Genomic DNA, 25618 nt, shown 5'->3' with positions numbered 1-25618 from the left:
CCTTTGGACTTTGATAAGACTTTGGACTTTGATATGTCAAGGACTTTACAGTTACAAGTCAACGAGGAAAGAAAGCAGATGGGCTAAAATACGGGAGCGACAGAACAGGACGGCGTATGGCGAACAATCAACAGAACTTGCCTACAGAGGTCCCTGTTCCCCATGATGGCCCAACTGGTACACAGAATCAAAAGCAGCGATGACGTCGACACTGAACAAGAATGGGTGACACCTAGGTTCTCTGTAGCTGCTGCATCATTTGTCCAGTTAGCATGATCTTTGCCATATGCGAGTCCGGACAGAAGTAAGGTGGCCATATAACACTTGTCTTGACCACTCTACCCATTTCAGGGATTGCCAATTTGACCACATTCAGCTCACACCTGTTGGGGAGTATGAATATGTGCTTGTTGTTGCTCGAGTCTTTTTCAGGTTGGAGGCCCACCCGGGTACTAAGGTAAATGAGCAGATAACCACACAGAAGCTCATGAATGAGGTAATCTGCAGATACAGGGTACCGGAAGGGAATGAGGTAAACGAAGGTACACAGGTGTTCTCTTCCAGACTCAGAGGCAGACACTGGGACACATATCTTGCAGCCTGGGGATTGGGTGCGCATCAAGAAGTTCCCCAGGAAGCACCCTCCTGAGCCTCGATTTGATGGCCCCTACCAGGTGCTTCTGACTACTGCCACAGCTGTGAAACTAGCCGAAAGACTTACATGGATCCATCCATGCTTCATACTGTAAGAAAGCTTCAGATCCGGGAGACCAGTCTTAGTTGTGCCAAGGACATTACTCTGGATAGGGCTAGTGAGAGAGGAGGGTGGCAACTGGAATCCTTAGTCGGAAGAATATGGGGGTATGGTTACCTTCTAGTATAACTCGTTCAATGCTCAAGTAGCCGCATATTCCTTCGACTATTGTACTGTGGTCCCGTGTCTTGAACTTAGAATGTTGCTTGGTTTTAATGCGGTTTTTACATTAACCATGGGAGATCCAAGCCCGGGGGACGGGGGGACTTACAGTCTGGGGACATACCGGTACGGGAGGACAGGTCCCTTAGGGAAGTTTAAAATAAGGGGTATGGTAGATGCAGCCGAATGGAAGCCTTCACTTAGTCCCATGCCCATAATTAACCCCCTCCGCCGTAAGATAAAGACCTTGACGAACATGATGATCATAGCCGACCCTACCTTTTGAGGACACCTTGACAGTAGCGACTGGCTACTCTGACCAGAATCTCTGGTTGGAGTTGATGAGGTACAATGCTAACAGGAGCAACAAGTCTAACTGTTGCGTGTGCGGTAGTGCCCGACTACACTCGGGGATGGTCCCCCTAGATCTCCCTGTAGATGCTGAAGAGTGGTTTATTAGTCTCTTCACGAACATTTCCGCTAATTACACTGTTCGTGAGAAATGGAAGAAGGAATACTCTATAACTACTTAAGTGTTTTGCACCGGAGAGAGTATTACTGACTACCCTGGAAACTACACCTGCCAGGCAATTAGGCTGTACTAGTACTGTGCCTGCCCCGATCTCCTAAGATGGATTGTCAGTGGAATTCCCATTTGCCAAGGGATAGTGCAGAAGACCTTAGGTTCCGGCGAGGGCACACCCTGTGGGGTGTTAACTTGTACAGATAGAGGGTATGGATGCCCGGAAATGAGCCCAGGGAATCCATGGCCTCCCTCTGATGTGAGGTAGGGATCCCCCCCCTCCTAGGAGTAGGGACTTACGGGCAGTGGGAAAACCCTGACGCAAGGGTGAGGCGACCTGGACGTGTTCACCATTAGGACTATCTCCAGGAGGGACATTGGTGTGGGTGAAGATTAGGGAGTCCCACGCCGTGCGTACCTGTGCACGCTACTAGTATTGTAACATTATGCTAGAGCGAGAAGAGAGACCCCTGGTGGTAGTTTTGATCTACACGTATACATTGACATCATAGAATAGCCAAGGGGGGTACCTGACAAGTTTTAAAAAATTAGAGACCAAGTTAAAACTAGATTCGAGTCCATTTTCCCGATCATTAGGGTAAATAAATGTTGACTGGATTAATTATGTTTATTATAATTAACAGCGGTTTATAAATTATACTAGAGACGCCTTATAGGGACTAGTCGACAAATAGGACCTACCTCGACTATGACTTTTCAAAATAGAATGGCACTAGGTACGATTTTAGCCAAAAAAGGGAGTGTCTGTAAGATGATAGGGGAGACTTGTACCTACATCCCAGACAAAACGTGACCCGCAGGTAAAGACGCAGTTGCCATTAAGAAGCTGACCGCACTAACTAAAAAGAGCTAACCTTAGTCTGTTTTCCTCAGTAAGGTACCTAACGGGAGAAGGAAAAAATATAGGAAAATAAGTTTTAAAACATTGTGTATTTAGAACACTGTGATAGGTTTTCGCTAAGATTTTGCTTTATTTTATCTGCAGTACACTCTGCTTATGTCCACGCAACATGCCGGTGTTACAACGCCCCTGGTCCTGTTACCTTGCCGCCTCTGAAAAAAGGGAAGTGGGAATAATCAGCTTGTAGCTCTTTCCTTCCAGACTAATATATATGATAATGCACGTACTAATAAGACAGGGGTTCAGTCATGTTGATCAGTTATTAGATAGTCCTGATTTTGCACTCTTGTTGATGAATCGAGGTAACGTCAAGAAGGCGGGGTTCTATACAATTTATGCAGAGTTTACCTGAAATAGTGAAAGTCGCACCTCTCCTAACCTGATTATATTTGTCACCTTTATAGTCATTCTAATTTCTGTTTGTTGTTGCATACAGTGTATTCCGACCCTGATGACTGCCTGGTCCACCTGTCCCACTACGACGTCCAACAAAAAGCCCACTGTCAGCGCAACCGTCGTCATCATGGATCCAGAATGTGATGATGTCGAACCATCCTATACCCCCATGGCAGTAATAGGCCCAGTCGTCTACAACACAATGCGAGTCTAGGGTCAGCGGTGGGGGATTGGGGTGGGACGGAGCAGGGCGAGTTTAGTGAAACAGATAGTTTCAAGGGGGGTCTGTGGTGGAAGCCCAGTATATATCTATATGGATCGGTGGGCCTTGGCAGTAGACAGTTGTCAATTTAACATTCTGTATACATATTTGCTTTCTGTCTTGCTACAAATATAATGTTCTTACAGTTGTGCAATAGGGACTTCCGCTCATATGAAAATATCTGTTTTATAACTCTGCTGACATGGGGAAGCCAACATGAAACTTCTGTACTCAAAACGCTGACAAGATAATATATAGTATAAACACGTTACATTTTCCATCTGTTTTGCAATTTTGGAGGACAGTAACTCAGACATGGACAACCGCAGAAATTACCCAAGCAATTTTACTGGAAACGTATGCAAATAACATGGGAGGTTTGTGCAATTTATAGTTCATGATGTAACATCCAATCATATCGAAGGAACCACACGTGGCTCCAAGACAACCCACTCATTTCATCCACCACCTGATGGCCAATCACAGATGACCGGAGGATGGAAGAATTGCAAGATGCTTATCCAATAATTAAACAATACGTTGTATCTATGTCATCTTTGACCTGCCCAGATGGGCGGATTTGTTAAACTCTTAAAACAGGCTACACGCCGATCATTAAAGTTAGAATTGAGGAAGCTATGCATGCTGAACCTCGTGTCAGTGTGGAAACTTCTTATGTGCATTATCAATTCAGAAATAATATGGAAGGGTGTAAACATTCCAAATTGAGTAAGCCGTGATTCCGCAAAGGAATTCTACGACAATACGCATTGCTAAGACAGGTCATATTGAATCTGTACACTCTTTCACTTGTTTCCTCATGGACTGGCATAGTGCTTAACTACCTATGAACATTTGACCCCCCCCCCCCTATGAACAGCATTCTTTAGCAATGTTTCTATGTTTTTCGCACCTGTAATAAATTACTTTGCCTAAAGTAATTCCTTACTTAGAAAGTGATGACATATTGCTAAGATATGCCTTACTTTATAGCACAAATTAGCCATGCATCAAATTGTCAAGATTGTTCACTTGGTAGAAGTACTAATTTTTGTAGTATAGTCACTTTAGCAAAGGGTAAAACACATTTCATTCAGTTTTGCACCTGTGAAAATCATGGCCGCAAAATGGTAAGTAACGAAACCATTGATTTCAATCGGGATTCTCTCACTTTAATACTAAATGCGAGAAAAGATAGGGCTTGTTCTATCTTTCTCGCACATAGTTTTCCTACATGCAAGAAAGATAGGGTAGGACTTATCTTCCCACTATTTTTTTCAAACTCACGAGCAATAGCGCAGAATTTGAATAGTCAAAAAAACCCACCCCGGTTTATGGGCTAATACGATCCGTAGTGGCGAGCGTAGTAGTGCATGCGCCAGTGTGCTTTTGCCCTAAAATTAAGGCACATGGTGGGTTCAGGCTGTTTTAGGCTAGCTTCCCATAAGTGTATTGTATATGTCTGAAATACATATTTGTAATAAGGACATATTACAGATGAAATTACATGTATATTGCATCAGTACTTTATCAGTGTTTGATCTGAATTTGCCTTTGTCTTTGCTTTCATTGGTTTTATTTTCTACGAGGCAAGTACAGATTCGTATTTTGCCCAACAGAAAATAATGCCAATGAATGCTAATATGTGTGTAAACGTAGATAAAATACAGATGTAATACAGAAGCAATATGGATGCCTAATATTCTAATTAATTTATATAGATTAAAATAAGAAATATTTTAAATAAGTGTCTTTGCTATGCAAATGTTATAAAAAAACGGTTTCCTTTGTCCCAAAAACATCACCACAATTGCTCATGGACTGTCTGTTATTGCAGCTTAGCTTTATGCAAGTGAATAGGGGCCAAACTGCAATACTAAAATGGCACATGATCACAAGTGGCACTATTTCTGGTTTAATAACGCAGTCCTTTTTTCTCTAAATTCATATAACACCTCAGGGCTCGTTCAGATGAACGTAAAATTCTGCGCTGCTAGCAGCGCACAGACCACGCTTCTAATAGGAGCCAATAGTTTCCTATAGAAGCGTTCACTTGAAGGTTGTTAGGTGCGCGAAACGCCGCTCACCTAACAAAAGATAGGACATGCGAGTGCAAACTCGCATGTCAGCTTCGAGGTGCGGGACAGATAGGACATGTCTATGGGAGCCTTTAAAGCAGGGGTCCCCAACTCCAGTCCTCAGGGACCACCAATAGGTCATGTTTTCAGGATCTCCTATAGTAAGAACACCTGTGGCAATGTCTGAGGCACCGACAATAATTACATCACCTGTGCAACACTGAGGAAATCCTGAAAACATGACCTGTTGGCGGTCCCTGAGGACTGGAGTTGGGGAACACTGCTTTAAAGAATGCAACCCACACCTTGGAGCATGTGGACGAGCTGCTTTGGGGAGCTTGAAGCAGCCTTTTCACGCAATTCTCACAGTGCTGTTAGTTGCGTGCGCTGCTAAAAGCAGAAAATTTTACTCTCGTCTGAAAGAGCCCTAAGGGCAATGCATGATCAAAAAACGTACAAATTCTTCCAAAACCTTAAAAACCTCATTAAAATCGTATATATATATATTTTTTTTTGTTTGTTTGTTTTTTGTTCTTTTTTTACAGTGTAGCTGTACAATTTGGTGAATCATTATGCCTTATCCACCTATCTTTTTGATCTTGCTGGATCATCAGGAGGTAAACTCCAGAGAAAGGCATGAGAATATGTATAATGTGTGAAAATTTTTCTTGAGCATATAAATATTTTTGGATTCTGATGAAAATACTCAGAGAGCAAAATATACATTTTTTTAAACTTTATTAGTAATTTGTAGACCCTGGTAATAGCGACCTTAAAATTCAGTGCAGTGATCCTATCAACAATGAATTTAAGAAAAAAAATAAACTTCACCAATCCATCAATAAAGTAGAGTTGCATCCTATAACACTATCCAGTTTAATTATATATTTGGTGTAGGGTACAAATACAGAATGATGTCAAGGGAGTTGAAGAAAGGCATGGTCATTTTTTATCTATGAAAAGAGTGATTTTGACAATTAAGTACCAGCGTTTTGATATGAAAATTTTGTTTAAATAGTATGTTTATGTGATATTTTAATTACCCTACACAAAAAGCTAATTATACAGTATTATAAAATAAATGTGGTTTATTAATATTTTTGCATACTATTGGGATGGCATTTTCATACATTCTAATTATGTTTAATATATATTTTTATTAGAGACTTTGCACTTGACATATTTACATATCACATGGCATGGGCCCCCAAATTATATTATTGTTATAGATGACAACAGAAGAAAAATCCAATTACAAAGCAAAAACATTCTTATCGCTAGAGAACTAGATTCTAAATAAAAAAATTTCATTACCGTCTGCATGTTGTGTTTAGTTAGAACTGAGCTGAGTGGATAAACGCCCGACAGTCTGACAAGCAGCAGACAAAAGCTTTAAAAAAAGTAGTCTTCACCAGAATAAATCTTCATAGCAAAAACATTTTACGGGAAAGAGAGAAGATGGATGGGTGGAAAAGGACAAGGTAGGGGATAAGGCGGGATTGGGGGGAACACATAACCCCCTGCAAAGGGGGAGGGGAGTAGGGGGGAGGAGAAACAACATTCTAATTAAACAATTAAGCAAAAGAGAATATTTTCATGTAATAGCAAATATACGTTATGTGCAATATAGTGTGTTTTACATAGCTGTGCTTTCTTATCTTTTCTTATGACAGACCAACATTAAAAAAATAGAACACAGAATGACAAACGGATCTGTCATAAATTATGGGGTGTTTTAAGGTCTTATTCTTCAGAGTACAATTTAGAAACAATTTTTGTCGATGAATATTTACTAGCTGAGCTGATGTACTTCGTGTATTTTAACAGCCTCTGCGAAATAACTACAGTCTGCATTAGGAAAATTGTTTAAAATCAGTAGAGAGGAATGTGGAATATGTCAAGGAAAAGCGTGCAAATGTAAGTGTAATCTATGCGAACTCCTGCGAAACTAATTTAGAACACATTAAATATCACAACATTGTCTTCCTGCAAATTGCTCACCATTATTGAAGTCATATATTTTAGGGTGCAAGTAAAATGTATTTTAGAATAAATGCTTTATTCAGTAATCACAAGCAGAGCAGGAGCTTCCAAATGGACCATTAACCTTTATTGACCCAGGATCATGCTAGGTTTTCAAGTCTGCCCTGTGAGCAAAGAACATTACTTTTGACAAAGTAGCATATATATTTTTTATATTAATTCCCTGGTAATTTTAAAAATCTTAAACGTTATGAAGCAGTTAAGCAAAACAATAACCACAAATTATACACCATAGATGGTGCACTATACAAATTATATTGAAGAACAAAGCATTTTTCATCCTTCAAACAGTGTGGATATCTCAAAACATAATGATAGATATAATGAAAGATAAAACTGATCCTGATGCTCATTTCCAGGCAGCCAAATCATTTCCAACTATTTAACAGATATACTGCAAGGTTTTTTATGCTGGCTAATATTTTTAAAAAGGTTTGTATATTCTTGTCTCATATATAAAAATCCTAGTGCGCATCCCACAGTAAATGGTCACATGCAGCAGTATAGCCATAGGAGTTATTGGGGTCAAAACTGCACCCGGGCCCTTAGGCTAGGGGGGCCCCCTCACCACTAGCATTGCTCACATCAACTTACAAATGAGAGATTTGTGAGCCTTCTTTCTGTCAGTGCAGAAGGCCCCCTGAGGTGTCATGTGTCCTTCACAGCCCTGCTACATGTGCTATATCTGCAACAGCGCTCAACGGGTCATGAAATGTTTACATTAAATAACTATAAAAGGGGTTTTCTGGGACATAAAAAAGGCTTAAAATTAAGAAAAATTAGATACTCACCTCTACTAGAGACTCCCTGTACAGCGCCCCAGCCCAGGTCATAGAAGAATCACTGCTAAAACCGGTGAGTATCTGAGTGGTCACATGCACAATCAACTGTGTGTTACCGCCCACCCCCTCTTCTGGGTTATATGTTGCAGGCACTGCAGCTGCAGGACAGGAACCCACCGGGAGATGTGAATATTCAATTTTTCTTCATTTTAAGCCTGTTTTTTTTAATGTCTCGCAAAAAAACCATTTAAACACTTAATTGTTCTGCCTGCTTCACCTCCGTGGAGCACAGGTCATCTCTCCAGCAGTTAAAAGGTTAAAGCCTTTAATTTATAGGAGCCCTTTCTTGTGCTCAGTTGCTGCCAAGTCATACTGGCCCATCACCACTGACTGCATGAGTAAGTGGCGTAATAGATAGACCGCTATTTTTTATATTTAGGGATTCTATTGAGACCGGGGTTGTATCACTGTATTGGCGCATTGCCAATGTGGTTCCAATATACAAAAAGGGGTCAAGTAGAGAGCCTAGTAACTACAGGCCAGTAAGTCTCACCACAATAATTGGAAAAATATTTGAAGGGTTTCTGAGAGATGACATCCTTGAATACCTCAAGGAAAACAACGGTATAACTCCTCATCAGCACAGGTTCATGAAGGGTCGATTATGTCAAAGCAACTTGATGAAGTAAGTTGTAGACTGGACCTAAGAGAGTCTATTGTTCTCGTATATCTGGATTTTTCTAAAGCATTTGACAAGCATTTTGTGCCACATATAAAATGAGATAGTTCGGTCTGGGCGAAAATGTGTTTAGCTGGTTAAAGAACTGGCTCGGAGATAGAAAGCAAAGAGTGGTAATCAATGGTTCATACTCTGATTGGGAAGAAAGGAACACTAGGCTGGGGTCCTCCGCACCAACTTCCCATGTAGTGGCCGGCGCTTGTAAGGCACTGCTACGATTGATTTCAATGAGAGCGGTGCCTGCAGTTACAAGCACCGGCCACTACACAGTGGTCGGCGTGGAGGCTTCAGCTCTGACCTCTGTTATTGCGGCGCTGACAGCTTGCACCCCTGCACAGCTGATTGGTCGGAGTCCCGAGCAGGGGACCCCAGCCGATCGACTATTCATGGCCATCCTGATAATAGGTCATCAATTGTATTTCAATGGAAAACCCCATTAAGGTGAAAAGAAAAAGGAACCTTTAAAATACAATATATGAGGATCATAAACAAATTGCTGTACTGAAATCTGTTCTTTTGGTTTTGAAGAAGACAAATGAAAAAAAGAAAGCATCACTGCCTGTGATCTAGACTACATGATGACATTGCAGCAGATACTGTGTATTTCTGTCAACAACATCATTAACTAAGCCCCTCAATTTCAATGTAAATAAAGGCATCTGGGTCTGCAGCTCTGCACTGTTAGCATATTTAAACCTCATACATAGATGAATTTGCAGTGGACTGCATTTGCATATTAATGAAGATCTAATTGCTCTTTGCAGTCAGTTTTGTAGCACATGACTCTACTACTGTTTGCAAAAAAATGTTGTTGCCTGAACAGATAAGAAACTGTATACCATGTCTAGCTAGGCAGATTCTTGCTGCAAGTATGCATTTGTATCTCTTCTACAAATGAGACTTAACCCCTTAAGGACGTGGCCTTTTTTTCTTCTTTTTTCATTTTTGCCTCCCCACTTTTAAGAAAATTGATACTCTTTTATTTATCCATCAACATAGATGTATGAGGGCTTGTTTTTTGCAGCACAAGTTGTATTTTTCAATTATACTATTTAATGTACCATACAATGTACTGAAAAACTTTTTAAAAAATGTAAGCGGAGTGAAATGGGAAAAAAAGCTAAATTCCGCCATCTTTGGGGGAGGGTCTTTTTTCTGCGATGTACACATTGCAGCAAAAATGAGATAATAACTTATTTCTGTCTGCCAGTATGATTACTACGACCCATAGAATACGTTGGAAAAAAATAAAATTATTTTCTGCCGCCATCTTTGGACACATAACTTTTGTTTTTCTGTCAACATAGTTGCATGAGGGCTCATTTTTTTGTGGGACGTCCTGTAGTTTCTATTGGTACCATTTTGGAGTACATATGACTTTTTGATTTCTTTCTAATAACATTTTTCTTGAATATGGAGTGACCAAAGAAAAACGCAATTCTGGCATTGTTTTTTTTCTGACGACATTCAACGTGCAGGATAAGTAATGCATTACTTTGATGGATCAGACTTTTATGGATGCAACAGATACTAAATATGTTTTTTTTTCATTTAGATTATTTTATGATGTTTAAACTGTTTATTGGTATTAGGTAACATAGTCATACAACGTATGGTGCAAAGATTTATCTTGCTGCCCACAAATACAACACCCGTATATATTGAACACAGCACATCAGGTATCTATACGTGATGAGATATCAGTCAAATAATTGTGAGCTGTCTAGTACTGAAAACTAAGGAGGGAGCCCTTAAGGATCCCCGGTTGCTCATATAATAGATATAAACACAAACATCATATCCATAGTAACTGCAATCTTATGTTTGCCAGTATAGAATTAAAAAATATGAGCTTTAACAAACATTAGGTACTGTATATTCCGGCGTATAAGACAACTGGGCGTATAAGACGACCCCCCCAACTGTCGCCTTATACGCCGGGAATACGGCTGTGATTGGCTGACGCCTCGTGAGTTAGCCAATCACAGCCATTCAATGATGTCATTGAATGGCTGTGATTGACTGACGGCACGTGAGTTAGCCAATCACAGCATTAGCTTTCTGGAGGCGGGTATTTCAAGCCCCACATCCAGAAAGCAATGCTCTGTCAGGGACGAGGAGGGAGCGACAGCCTGCAGCAGCGCCGCAGATCTCCGGGGGAGGTGAGTACTGCTTTTTTTTTTTGACACTTTTTTTTGTATACCCGGCGTATAAGACGACCCCTGACTGCAGAGCAGATTTTTCCGGGTTAAAAGGTCGTCTTATACGCCGGAATATATGGTAATAATCAATCTCTTAATAAAGGAAAAATGGAAAAAATAATAGATTTGAAGAGAGAAAGAAGAAAGAAAGAAAAAGAGAAAAAAAACGGCGGTGTAAGGAAAGAGAGGGAACATGGAGGTCAGAGGTTCCAGGGAAATGTGTAGTAAAGAGGAGGTGAGGGGATAAAACATATCCTGTCTGGTGGCGCTGATTTAACTCCAATATTTGAGACTGCCTTGATTTGCTTACCCTAGCAATTCCTGGAACACTGCTGTATCCAAGAAAAGGGTCCAAGCTAACCACTTTCCCATGCAGTCACTTCTGATATTAATTCCTCTATGTATTTCAGGTGACACAATTCTTGAACAAATTCAAGTATCGTGGAAGGCTGTGTACTCTGCCAGAGCTTAGGGATCACGGCTCTTGCCGATGTAGGAAAGTGGCGCAAAACCCCCTTTTTAATCACTGACAGACTCCCTGGGATAATGGAGAGCAGTACCAGCTGTGCTGACTGAATGACCACGACATGTGTCACCCTTTCATACAAGCGCAATACATAATTCTAGAAAGGTTTAAGGTCTGGGCATTCCCACTATATGTGGAGCATCGTCCCTGTCGCACCGTTACACCACCAGCACTGGTCTGAGACTGATGGATATATACAGTGGATTAGAACAGGGAACCTATACTATCTGGAAAGGATTTTATAATGCTTTTTCTGGGCGGCACATGCCACCGGTAGCTTGTGTGAGAACAGATATGCTCTATCCCAATCAGTACCGAAATGGACAATTCTCTCTCCCAACTGAGGACAAATGAGAGGGCATCTGGAGTGATCGTACTCAGTAATATACTATATATCTCAGAAAGGTCATAGGTGGGAAGGGAATCCTGCAATAACAAGTTTTCAAATGCGGTGGGAACAGCTCCTAGCTGGAAGGGTTTTGTTTGGGAAGTGAGAAAGGCTGAGAGTTGTCTGTGTTCGAACCAGGAGAGCTTCCTGTCTGGATGGCTGGCCTGAAGTGTGGGTAGGGTTGCCACCCAGCCAGTAATTCACCGGCCTGGCCGTTATTTTTCCACCAGGCCAGTATTTTTTTTTTTACCAGTCCTATTACAGGCCGGTATTTTTAGAGCCTGCACTGCCCCCTAGCACCCCTCCCCCAGCAGTCCTGACATCAGGGGAAACACAGACCTGCAGAGCCGGCAGGTTCCTCCAAGACCTCTGATGATGTCACATCATGTGTTACCTTGTGTGGGAGGAGTCAGGGATCACATGACCATGGAGGAGCTCAGTAGATGTAGGACTCTGCTGTATTCTATGTGTGTTGGAGCTGTGGGGGTCTGAATGGATGGATAGATGGATGGAATGAGTGAGTGGAGCTGTGGAGGTCAGGATGGATGGATTGAGTGAGTGGAGCTGTGTGTGTAATGTGTGCGGGTCAGGATGGATGTAGTGGAGCTGTGTGCGTGATGTGTGTGGATCATGATGATGTAGTGGCGCTGTGTGTGATGTCTGGGGGTCAGGATGGATGCCCCAGAGCTGTGTGTGTGATGTCTGGGGGTCAGGATGGATGCCGCAGAGCTGTGTGTGTGATGTCTGGGGGTCAGGATGCATGTAGCGGAGCTGTGCGTGTGATGTGTGGGGATCAGGATGATGTAGTTAGGCTGTGTGTGTGATGTCTGGGGGTCAAGATGGATGTAGTGGAGCTGTGTGTGGGTCAGGATGGATGTAGCGGAGCTGTGTGTGTTATGTCTGGGGATAAGGATGGATGTAGCGGAGCTGTGTGTGTAATATTTGGGGATCAGGATGATGTAGTGGAGCTGTGTGTGATGTCTGGGGATCAGGATGGATGTAGCGGAGCTGTGTGTGTGATGTCTGGAGGTCAGGATGAATGTAGTGCAGCTGTGTGTGTTATGTCTGGGGGCCAGAATGGATGTAGCGGAGCTGTGTGTGTGATGTCTGGGGGTCAGGATGGATGTAGCGGAGCTGTGTGTGCGATTTGTGGGGGTCAGGATGGATATAGTAGACCTGTGTGTGTGATGTCTGGGTATCAGGATGGATGTAGCGGAGCTGTGTGTGCGGTCAGGATGAATGTCTGGCCGGCCCTGCAGTGACAGTGTCTTGTATGTTTAGGTAGTATACGTTATACCAGTTGTACATATAATTACGTACAGGACATATCCAGGTTACAGGTTACTTCAGCATTACTATATACAGAGGGCCATAGAGATAAGTCTTTATAAGATTCATTATATATAGAAGAATCCATCTGGCACTTCCCTGTGTTTATCATCATATTTATTACTATATACAGGGGATGTATATCTGCTATATATAGTGATATGTAGCATGCTGGGGGTAACCTGGAGATCTCCTATATATAATTACATATGGACTACTGGTATAAGGTAGCTTTCTGGTGGTGTCAAGATACAATAATACCGAGGATAGGTAGATGTGAGGTCACTCAGCGATCTGTGCCTGCGTGTAGATTGTATGTGATGTGAGCGTCTACAGATTGCAGTGTGTTCTCGTGAGTAGATGACGTTTAGTATGAATCACACTAAACGTCATCTACTCGCGAGAACACGCTGGCCTTGATCCATGCACACAGCCACTAGACGGGATCCAGGAGATAAAGGAGAAAACAAATGCTGCGATAAGCCACACCCCAAGTCACACCCCTTTGTTACCATGGCAAGTATTTTTTCATGACAAAGGTGGCAACCCTAAGTGTGGGCAATGAGGGTAACAACCCCCTGGGGGCCACTTCTGTCAGTCTTACATTATCTGATGCCTTCCAACAAAGGAACCTGTGTGCATTGAGACCAGGTGGAAATGCCGGGTTGAGAAATAAGGGAGCCAAGGCCCCCCTACGCATTGGGAGACTCTTTTTGGCCACTAAACCATTCAACACATCCAGGCAATTCGCAGCAAGCAGGGAAGGCAACATAGAGGAGGGTCTGTCTTCAGGAGACAACCAAGGGAGAGTCTGTAAATTAGTTCTGATTATGGCTGTCTCTACCTCCACCCACTATTTGGAAGTGGAGCAGAAGAGCCATTCAAGAAGTCTGGTAAGACCAGCTGCCACACAGTACAGTCTAGGGTCTGGGGCTCCCACCCCTCCACGTTCCACGTGTTTTATGGTGAGAGAGAATGCGGTAGCTCAACCTACTTCATCTACCCCCCCCATACAAACCTGTGGAAAGCTGCTTATGTTTGCTTGAAAAAGTGAGCTGGGATTTTAATAGGAAGTATCTGGAATATGTAGTGGAATCAGGGAATTATGTCCATTTTAAGAACGTTGATTCGCCCAAACCATGATAAGTGTTTCCTGGAGTAGGTGTTCAGCTCTTGAGCTGTTTTCTCCAACAGTGGGCGTAATTTAATAGGAACAGTTCGGATGGATCGGCAGGGATGTGGACACCTAAGTACTTTAGGGAAGACTGCCTAACTGTTCGACCTCCTCTGCTGGAAGAGATATGTTTAATGCCTCGGTCTTGTGCATGTTAACTTTAAAACTGCTAAGCTGGCCAAAGCGTGCAAACTCTCTCAGGATGACCGGGAGAGAGGTTTGAGGCTGTAAGATGCACATGAGGAGGTCGTCAGCGCAGAGGGCTTTGTATTGCTCATGCCCAATAGTAATACCACGTATGTCTGTGTTATTCCGAAGACCTATGGCCAAGTGTTCCATTACAATTGCATATAACATTGGTGAAAGTGGGTAGCCCTGTCTAGTTCCATTTTTAATGGAGAATAGTTCAGATAAGAGGACATTGGCCTTTACTTTAGATTATTTTATTATAAATATGATGAAAGGGTTTTTTTAAAACCTGTATTACATTTAATTTTTTTAAAATAATTAATAAACTTTTTTTATACTGATTTTTACATTCTTTTTAGTCCCTACAGGGAACAAAAACTTCCAGTGGTTTGATCACTCCTACACTATGATGTAACACTATAGTATTACATTATATTGCTATCTGACAGGCAATCTATCAAGCCACGCCGCAGGCACGGCTTGATAGGCAATCTGCAATGGTAGCCCTGGGGCCTTTCAGAAGGCACCTCGCAATCACATCGCTGGGGAAGGTCAGGACCCTCGAACATCGATGATGTAAATCTGCATCCTGGTTAAAGGGGGATTCCGGGACCTTTTAAAATTCTCCTTATTAATAGATGATCGGCGGATCCGAGCGGCCTCAGTCATCAATAGAGAAAATAAAAATACCACTTTTGTGTGTTTGCTTTTACACTTGTTGGCTGACATATTATTTGTAAGGGATATCTCCATGCATTTTTTTGCAAGACGTTATAGTACAAGCGACTGTGACTATACACCAGATGATTTTTGTTCAACCAGTGACTATTTTTAGGTGAGCTGAAACAAAATGACTAGCGACTAGGGAGTGAATTATCACTTGTCACCCTGTTGGTGGCAATGTTTACACGGAAGGACTATCATTTGCATCTTTTAAACAATTATTTGGACAATAGTTGTCCTGTGCAAATGGAGCTTTAACCCCTTAGTGACCAAGCCTGTTTGCACCTTAATGACCAGGCCAAATTTTGGAAATCTAACATGTTTCACTTTAACAGAATAATTACGTAAAGGTTTTGCATATCCAAGTAATTCTGACATTGTTTTTTCACCACATATTGTACTTCATTTAGGAGGTAGAAATAGACCGATAGAATTTGTGTATATTTATTAAAAGCGCATTTCCCAATTTCAGAACCAACATTTTGCTTGAAGGTGATTTAGGCCCTATTGCACACATGTAGAGCCCTTGAGGGGCCAAAATGACAGAGAACCCTCACAAATGACCTTATTTTGAAAACTAGACCCCTTAACAAAGTCATTTAGGGGTCTACTGCATATTCTGACCCCACAGTTTTGGAATAAATCTAAGCAAAGCAGAAGGAAAAGAATTACGATTGTTGTTCTTTTGGCAATTGTGTCATTTTAAAAAGTTTTTTTTGTACAGCACATAAATGAATGAGGACTTATACCTCAAAATGGATCCCTCTGTTTGTCCCGTGTTCAGAAACGTACCTGTTGTGGCCCTAATCTTATATCCGTATGTGCAACAGGGCCCAAACTGAACGGAGCATCAAACTTCAAGTGTCTGTTAACTTTTACGTGATCGAGGACCACTCACTGTGGCCCTCGGTCACTGCTGCAGGCTCTAGGCTACCTGTAGTAGCCAGGAGCAAGGAGATTTTAAATTTCCAGGCCCCTCCCCAGCTTCTGTGCTGGCATCCACCATTTTGGTGACAGATGCATGCTACGAGGCTGGGGAAAGGTCTGCAGATAAGGGGACATCATCGGAGGCCTTAGGTAAGTAATGGTACCTCCCCTAATGGATCGGATCCGTGACAGGAGGTGAAACGTTAATTTTTTTTACTTTTACGTGATAGCCGTTATTCATTGGATGACGGTGTTCACGTGACTAAGAACTGCGTACCCTGACCCCCCATAAAATCTCCAGGCTCTCGGCTACATAGCCAGGAGCATGGAGATTTTAATTTACCCCAGCAATCCTCGGCTTTTGCGCATGCGTCCATGATTTTGGCGATTGGTGTGTGCGCAGAAGTTGGGGCAAGGTCGTGAATAAATCCGGGGGCCTTAAGTACGTCATTTCCTCTCCTCTCACAGATATGCTCTGTGAGGGGAGATGAAACAAACATTTTTTTCTTCTTTTTACACTTTTTTTCACTTTTAAATGATTGCTGTTATCCATTGGAAAACAGCGATCATGTGACCGGGAACCGTATACAGCAGTTCCGGGTGACAGCTCCCTGCTCTCAACTACTCATACTAGCCGGGAGCAGGGAGTTTTTAAATTTCCCAAGCTTCCCGGCCCTCTGCGCGTGCGCATGATGTAAAGACATCTGTCACACATGGAAGATTGGAACACCACGGTACATTGTGGAGGACTGGGGTGAGTATCCTCAGCTTCCCTTACGGATACAATGCGTAAGGGAAGCTGAAACTTTAACATGTTTTAACTTTATATGGACTTTAATGCGACCTCCGGTATATTGACTTTAATGCGATCGCATGATCAGGCCGGGGGGGGGGGGGGTGGCTTCCTGCAGCCCCCCATGACAGCTCCAGGATGTCTGCTACCTTTCGGTAACCAAAATAATGGAGCTGTCACGTCCACAGCCTGCAGGCCTTTAATCCCCAGAGGCAGCATGTTTTTACGACCTTGGGGATTAAAGCCCAGCAAAGCAGGACATAAAAAGTCTATGGGGTGGTCACTAAGAGGTTAAAGGTTAACATCCTTCAGGACTCTGTGATTATTACTAACTATAAGCAAAATACATGCATAAGGTATATCATTGTATCTTGTCTTCAGATAATATTGTATAGTTAAAGGGGTTTTCAGTGACATAAAAATAAAGTTAGACTGCCTTAAAATAAAGAAAAAAAGGAATACTTATCTATCCCAGCGGCTACCCATCCAGCACTGCAGCCCCTGTGCATACTACACAGAACCCTAAAGATCCGCTCAGCCAATCACAAGCTACACTGGTGATCCTTATATGGCTACTGAAACTTATGATTGGTTGAGTGGTCTCGTGCACAACAAACGGCACGTGACTGCCCACCTCTTCTTCCAGGTTCTGTGCGGAGGGCACAGGGGCTGCAGCGCTGGACGGCAAGCTGTTAAGATAGGGAAATATTCAATTTTTCTTTATTTAAGGACTGTCTAAACATTTTTTATGTCCCTGAAAATCCCTTCAATATATAACATAGCATAATAAATAGATAAAGAGACACAAAATATAACATCCATTACCCTGGCAACAAACTGGAGTTAACCTTGTGCAGACAAGTAGCAGTTTCAAAGAATATAACCTAAATAGCTGCAATTTGAATGGATGAGCAAAACCTCAGAGTAACAACAACCCTGGAGCTGAAATGTCTATGTCACTTTATGTTACTAATGATTTTTAACAGTCGGAGGGCTTAATGGTAATAAAGGCTTCCATTTACTTTGATGTTTTGGGTATTCTGAATGTGTATTTCTCTAAGTAAGCCTGATAAAAATGCAATTTAACAAATACTCTTAACTAAACAGAGATACAATTCATATCGTATAAATAAAATGATATTAAAGTTGGTAAAATAATATGTCCATTCCAAATAAAAGAGAACTTGCAAGAAGAGGTATGAAAAATGTAGTAGCTACTTCTGACAACAGTGCTGCTAATATGGGGTATTTGGAGAAGGGGGTTCATTTAAGGTTTATCCTTTCCATTTCTCCATGATACAGTAGCAAATATTACTGGCTATCTACCAAGTATGAGTACTAGAGTACAGAAAGCAGGGTGACATAATAGGCCATATTCTGTCTCTTCAGCTTCACATTATTCTGCTATACACGTCAGCTAATAACTGTATGTAGCTAGTACGTCATAAATAAAAACACTAAAACTTGAAGCTCGAACTTTGGAAATAATATAAACAGTACTTTGCATTCACCACATCGCCAGAAAAGTGATTTTAATTGGCTTTTCTATTTTCCAAATGACTGGTATTATAATCTAAATCATGGACTACTGTCTGATCCTGTTATGACAAGTTTTTAAACAAGATCTCAATTCATAAAACATGGAAGTGTTTAGCTACACACCTAACTTGGATAAGCACCAGTTGCTTATCTTGTGTTTTCCCAGACTAATTACTCATTTCCCCAAGAAACCCTGAGGCAAAATTAGGCTTTATGACATATGAAACATACAGTACACACACAGGTTCGATTAATTTTGATGGCTGCTTCTGGAGGAAAAAATGTGGGGGCCTACACTCCCCTCCCTAAAACAGTGTCATACAATGTGTGGCTTAAAGGGGTTTACCTGTTATTAAAAATTGCTTATTTGGGGGGCAAAATGTAAAAGTAAAATAACTTTTCAGTATACTTGTCTAAAAGATTCCAGTACATACTCCCATTCTTCCTCCTCATTTTGCTCCATAATCCGTCTCTATGTACTTCCTCCTTGTGTACACCAGTGTCACAGATTAAAATTTATACAGGATTTTTGAAGATACACTTAAAAATTTTGCAAAATCCTGTCTTGCCTAGTATGCACTGGAGGGAACTAGGGGGTGGAGACCATAGATGGTTATGGCTTCTGGGTAAGGCGGGGTTCACATCTGTGCTGGAACCTCCATTCAGAAGTTCAGTCGCAGATCTGGCACAATATACCAGAAGAAATAGCACTGATTGCCTCTTTTGCCCTCTCTGTAATCCACAGCGGTGTGCTTTTTATATCATCTTGCTTTTGGTGGTTTTTTTTTTCATTTTTAATTTACAGAAAAAATATTCAACATGAAGAAACACACAACTGTTTCTTATTTTAGAAGACATTTTTTGTTTTTCACACACTCACACTTTTGACTGAAATGAATTCTCTTTAATTACTTAATAAATATTACACATTATGCTTAGTAAATAACGTACCTGTCAAACAGTGGGAAAACAGTCCATCCTAATGGAGGCTGAAGTTCAATCTCTTGTCCATCATTGGATATCACATGACCACGCTGATCATTGCTGGGATGAGGGATGTATGCAGCAGCCATACCAAATACTTGAACTAGAAGCACGCTGTTAACATCCAAATAAGGATGAAGCACCTAATTTTTGGTAAGGTAAAAATGTAAATATTAATGAGAAATAGTAAACGTAGCAAGAATAAGAAATACTCTTCAAACATAGTAAAACCCTTATAAATTGCAATAATAAACAATGAATAATTGGCAAGCTTTGGCCAATCATCCAGTTTATATACCCAGAAGTCAAAGGGGCCAACGCCATGTCTCAGTCCATCCATGTGGAAGATGACATAGTCTTGGACCATCATGGTTAAGTGCTGTCTGTAACTGTGAGTCCTACCCTTTGCTGCTGTAGGCTGTGAGAGGCTGGAAAAATGATCTCACACCTTTGTTAGATTTTCCCTGCCAAAGATGGTGGTGCTGCTGTTGCAAGGATTCCCTGCTCATCCACCATGAGCCACACAGCTGTGATCCATTGCAGATGCATCTCTGCTGCCATAAGGAAATTCTCTGCTTAAGCTGTTTAACAGTCTGTCCTGAAACTGCTGCATTTTGAGGTCCCTTGTAGTGGAGATCAAGAAGGGTGGCCACTTAGTATTGATCTGATGTTTTAATTTGGGCTATGCACCAGTCCTTCTGCAAACACTGCAGCATAAAAGCACTCAAGCCTCAAAGTGCCTAAGTGTAATGGTTCACATTCCTTGGGGTCAGGCCTAAAAGTATTCTCTGGTTGGTCCTGCCATTTACAGAGAATAGCTGGAGTTAGTGATGGATGAAAGGAAGTTTGCATAGCCCCCTCCCCTGTTTCTGGACCTATTTTATGCCCCTCCTCCTCTTCTTTCTCCTCAATACTTTTCCCATAGGTGGAGAAACAGCCTTCCTGAGATGTTGAGTAATGGCGGACTGGCCAGATAGTTGGGAGATTGGTATCCTGTCCTCCTCTTTCTGGGACAACAACATGTCATTGTCCCCGAGGCCCTGTAGTATCTGTTCCAGCAGGCAGACTACAGGGATGGTAATACTGATCACTGCATCATTATGACTGACCATTTTGGTCGCTTCCTCCAAGCAAGCTAAAACAGCACAAACATCCTTGATCTGTAGCTACTCTACAGGTGTCACATGTGCCTGACCTCCATACAGTGTCTGCTAGCAGCAGACTCCATGATTGCTTTCTTCTGCTGGCTTACCCTCTGTAACATACGTAACATGGAATTCCACCGTGTAGGCAATTCACAGATGAGGGGATTGGGTGGAAGCCCGAATTGTCACTACACCTTTGCCAGATAAGAGGTGGCTGAGTGTGAATGCCGAAAGCGCGTGCACAGTTTCCTGGCTTTTTGCAGCAGTGGATGTAAACCTGGGTAATTGTTTAGGAAGTGTGGGACTACCAGGTATGTAGTGTTGGGCAAGAAAAGGTATATATGTGTGTAACATTTCCAAGGAGAAAAACTGACTGCAGACTGGCCCCTTTGTCACACATGAATTTTCTGGTTTCAGCCTATGCAAAGTCAGCCACGTGTCAGCCTGGTCCTGGAGAGACATCAACAGCTCTTCGGACATGTGGCTGTGCTCCCCTAGACAAATGAACCTTAGCACAGCATGGTCGTGTTTCCCAGGATGAGGCTGATCCTTTGTTCTCTGGCCCAAGTGGCTCTCCAAGGTAGCGCTCATGTGGCTGTTCATACATGTTATGTTGAGGCCATTTACATTCTTGACATGATTTAAACACTAACTGCAGATCTTACAGATGATCACTGCTCGGTCATGCAGTTTCAAAGAATGCCCAGGCTGCACTAATTCTACAAGCAGATTTAGCTGTGGGCCTGGTGTTGCTGCGACTAGCAGTAGCTGATAGTAGCGGTATGGTCATTTTGTTTTTCTGCAACACCCTAGTTCCTGTCTTGGCAGGGTGCTGTTCCACAAACTCTGCCTCCTCCTTATCCTCCCCCTGCTATGAAGCCTCTCCATGTTAGTTCAAGTACCCGTTCACCTCCCACATCCTCTTCCGCTTTTTCTCGCCCTTCTCCTCCTGAGTGGACTCTATGTTACAGTGAGCACAGGGAGCTGGCACCTCCAATTCTGCTTCCCCCCACCACAACTGACATATCCCCCACTCCTTCCTTTCTTCATGTTTTCATATTTTTTATTTTATTTTAATTTTGCTTTTTTTATTTATTTTTATGTTTAGGTGTTAGTTTAGTTTTACTCAACTTTTCAGTTAACTTTTTAGTTTGCAGAGAACCACTGGCAGCTATATAACATATAGTCGGAGGTTTGGCTTACTGACTCCACAGATATGGACACAATATGTGAGAACAGAAGGCTGGAGAGTATATATTGCATATTCTGGACTTTCTCTAAGTTACAATGCTTCAGTTAGTTCCCCACATCTTACAGGCAGCTTTGTAACACATGCAAATAATTTGTACTGTCCAGACTAGCGACTTTGAAAAGTGTCTGAGGCTGCAAATAGAGAACAGCAAAATTCCCCACGCAGCAGCGTAGTTTTTCTATCTGCTGCTATATGCAGTAGCAGCAGTAGAAATCTATGCTCTACAGAGTATACCTCTCCCAAAGCACATGGCACGTTTTATATAGGCATATAAAGCTGATGCAACTTCTCTGGTCCCTCCAATAAAACCAACTTTATCTTTTCTGATGGTATACAGTTTTTCACACCAGCAGTAATATCTTTTCTGCAGACTATCTCTCCCTAAGTATAAAGTACATTTTGTATAGGCATATAAAGTTGATGAAGCTTCTATGTTCCCCCTAATATGTTGCAGCTTCTCTGTACTGTGCTCAGCTGCAAAATGGCCACTGCTAACACAGTGCCTTTGTTATATATGGCTGGGTCATAAGATGCAAATGTCCAACATAAGTGCTGCGCATATGTAAGCTAGAGGACACATTTGCGGATATCACCAAGGCGCCCTGGCTGCACACTGACCTCTGTACAAGATATTATGGGAAATGTGATTTTCCTGTGTATTTCACCAAAAATCGGGTCAAACATACCTGATCCAATTTGGTGAAAATCAAGGCGATTTTACTGCTTGGCCGATCAATACAAGCAACAATACTAAAGTGTATTAACAACTGTTGTGTGTGTGCTTTTACACAGAATGATTTTTGTTCAACTCTGCGGAAAATGAAGTGCATACCTCTTTGCACAATTATTGGCTAGTTGTTGAAACAACGACTATTTTTAGGTGATCTGAAATAAAGCATATAGCAACTAGTGAAAGAAACTCAATCATACCCTACACAAGGATTACCGTCTGAAAACCATATTCCCAGACCCTCGCCTTCTGTGTTACAGACAACCTCCAAATTTGAGGAACTGTATAATCAGGAGTGCATTGCCCTCTGACAGAAAAAGGAACTTATTCCTGTAAGGTAAAGAGCTGCAAGACCTGCTCACATATACTGACTGCAGACAGGATACGGATCCCCAACACACAGCAGGACTATAAGATCCCTGGGACATTCACATGTTCCATGTCCAATGTTGTGTACCTGATCTACTGCAGTACATGTCCTGTGGAGGGGCTTTATATTGAGGAAACAGGGCAAAAGCTGAGGGCCAGGATGAGATATCATGGCCACTCAATTACAGAGGGAAAAACTGAACTACCTGTGGCAAAACATTTTTGTGGTCAGGGACACAGCATAGAGCAGATGAGAGTTATTATACTGAAGGGCAATTTCAAGTCGCAGCATCACAAAAGAATTTGTGTACAAATTTATGGTCATGTTTAACACCCTCAAGAATGGGATGAACCTCAGCCCAGGATTCTTGCATAAGAGGAAAGTATGAAAGGTCTGAAGGAGGTCAAGAGGGATGTCCTCTTCCCAATCATAATTTATTATTTTTTTAAATTTCCTTTCTTTAAAACTTCATAAAAATACAGAACTTGACTTGTAATAATGCTGCCATCCAATAAGTGGTGCTGCATCTCCTTCTATGTGCAGGTTGAAGGAGAGATAAGACACATCATAAAACTGTCCTGAGCTCAGTGGACTGATTTAAGATGTATGTCTCAGCTCTGTTTGTCTGTTGTTTTAAGTTTTTAGTGCAAAATAGTCTCAAATTTCTGTGTGTGAACATTTATTTAGATCAACAGGAATGTGTTCTCCTCCCCTCTTCATCAGTATGTTATAATTATGTGCAATCCAAACTAGTTTCATTCCATAGCCTGACGAAGGGGGCGAGATATCCTCGAAAGCTTGCTATATCATGTATTTTTGTTAGCCATTAAAAGGTATCATATCTAAAAGATTACTTGGTTTCTCTCACTGAGAACAATCACACATTGCTCTACTGGCTAACACGGTACCAAACCTTTTTTCATAGAACAACTGTCACATACATTCACTCTATCAAGCAACAATTCAGATGATAGCTGTTTCCATATGAAGACACACTTAGAAAGTGGAACATAAATTGTGATATGTAGACCTTACAGGAGTTTCTCTTATTGAATAATGCTAGATGCATTCATACACTTTTGACCACCTACCTGTACTATCTTTAATGTACGGTAAAAAATACAAGATGGGGCTATTACTATTACCAATCTGATTGGTCCCGCTGAGCCAATGAGAGGCAGCAGTCACTCACCCATTCATGAATTCATGAATGGGTGTGTGAATGAGACCTGCCTCTGATTGGTCCGGCTGTGACCAATCAGAGGCAGCTCATTCAGCAGGCGGGGATTTTAAAGCCCCGGCTGCTGAATACTACAGAGAGCAGTTCAGAGAACTGCCGCCGGCCGCCGCTAAACTCCGTCTGCCGGGACCGGGTGAGTATATATATTTTTCTTATTTTTACACATTTCTGGATGAATTGCAGGGAAGGGCTTATATATTTAAACCCTTCCCGAAAATTCATCCCGCGATCGCCCGCAGGGCATTGCTTTCAATAGAGCCGGCTGTATTGCTGGCTCCATTGAATTCAATGGGCTAACATCGTTCTTCTCTGTTACAGCTGTGGCAGAGGAGAACGATCTTTATGCTGACAGTGCGGGGGGGGGGCACTCTTGCCGCTATTGTGGCTTAATAGTGGGACCTGGGAACTTGAGATGCAGCCCAACATGTAGCCCCTCGCCTGACCTATCCGTTTCTGTGTCGTTCCCATCACTTTTGTGAATTTCCCAGATTTTCACGAATGAAAACCTTAGCGAGCATCGGCGATATACAAAAATGCTCGAGTCGCCCATTGACTTTAATGGGGTTCGTTACTCGAAAAGAACCCTCGAGCATCGCGGGAAGTTCGACTCGAGTAACGAGCACTCGAGCATTTTGGTGCTCGCTTATCTCTAGCTATTACACTAATTACTGTAAGTATAGGGCAAATCTGTAAGTATTAACTTAGCAAGAAACCAGACACTTGTTTATGAGTATAGTATAGATCCATCTATGTTCATTTGTTACCTAACTTTATATTTTGAGCACTGAATATGTTAGTGCAACATTGAATAAAAGTTAAGTTGTAGGATCTGTTAACATCTAAATCAGAAGCTCGGTTCAGAGCCTGTGTCATAGATCTAGTGAAAAGTCACTGACAAAATGGCACAGCACGTTAAAATGCCAGGCAGAATGATAGAAACCCGATGGATTCCATTATAGTCAATGGGGGTCTGTCAGACATAGTTCATGTTAGTTGAAGAAGTTGTCCAGTTGTAAACTACTGATAGCCTATACTTAGGATAGGTCAATAGTAGGGCTCCTTTAGTGACAGCTGTTCACCAAAGGCCGCCTACACACGGATGGAAATCCTGCGGCGGGATTTCCCACGGGATTTCCGCCACTGAAAGCCTGCATAGGAGTGCATTACAATACGCACTCCTATGCAGGCGGCCGCGGTTTGGCCGCGCGAAATCTCACGTGGCAAACAAACCACGGCATGTCCTATTTCTGTGCGGGGCTCACAGAGCCCCGAACAGAAATGTCACTCACCCGGCCGCCGGCTCCGGTCTGCGCATCGCCGGCTGCCCGGCAGCCGGCACATGAAAGAGCCGGGGCCGCCGGGCGCAGGTAAGTACGCGCTCCTCCCCGCAGGCGCTGAGGTCGGGTCCCGCGGCGAGAATCCTCACTGCCGGATCTGACCCGCTCGT

At 42.3% G+C, this 25618-nt stretch overlaps 1 protein-coding gene across 1 annotated transcript in view; it reads right to left on the bottom strand.

The window, feature by feature from the left end:
- The window catches only part of LOC136575465 (uncharacterized), a 383051-nt gene that overhangs the window by 126924 nt on the left and 230509 nt on the right, over positions 1 to 25618 (bottom strand). Inside the window, exon 26 of the mRNA XM_066575086.1 lies at positions 19402 to 19577. Coding sequence (XP_066431183.1) covers positions 19402 to 19577 — 176 coding nt within the window. The remainder of the gene's footprint in view (positions 1 to 19401; positions 19578 to 25618) is intronic.

This window comes from Eleutherodactylus coqui, chromosome 1, assembly GCF_035609145.1.
Source record: "Eleutherodactylus coqui strain aEleCoq1 chromosome 1, aEleCoq1.hap1, whole genome shotgun sequence".
NCBI classification, from domain to species: domain Eukaryota; kingdom Metazoa; phylum Chordata; class Amphibia; order Anura; family Eleutherodactylidae; genus Eleutherodactylus; species Eleutherodactylus coqui.
The sequence above is the reverse complement of the archived record's forward strand: the minus strand, read 5'-3'. Positions and strand labels throughout refer to the sequence as shown.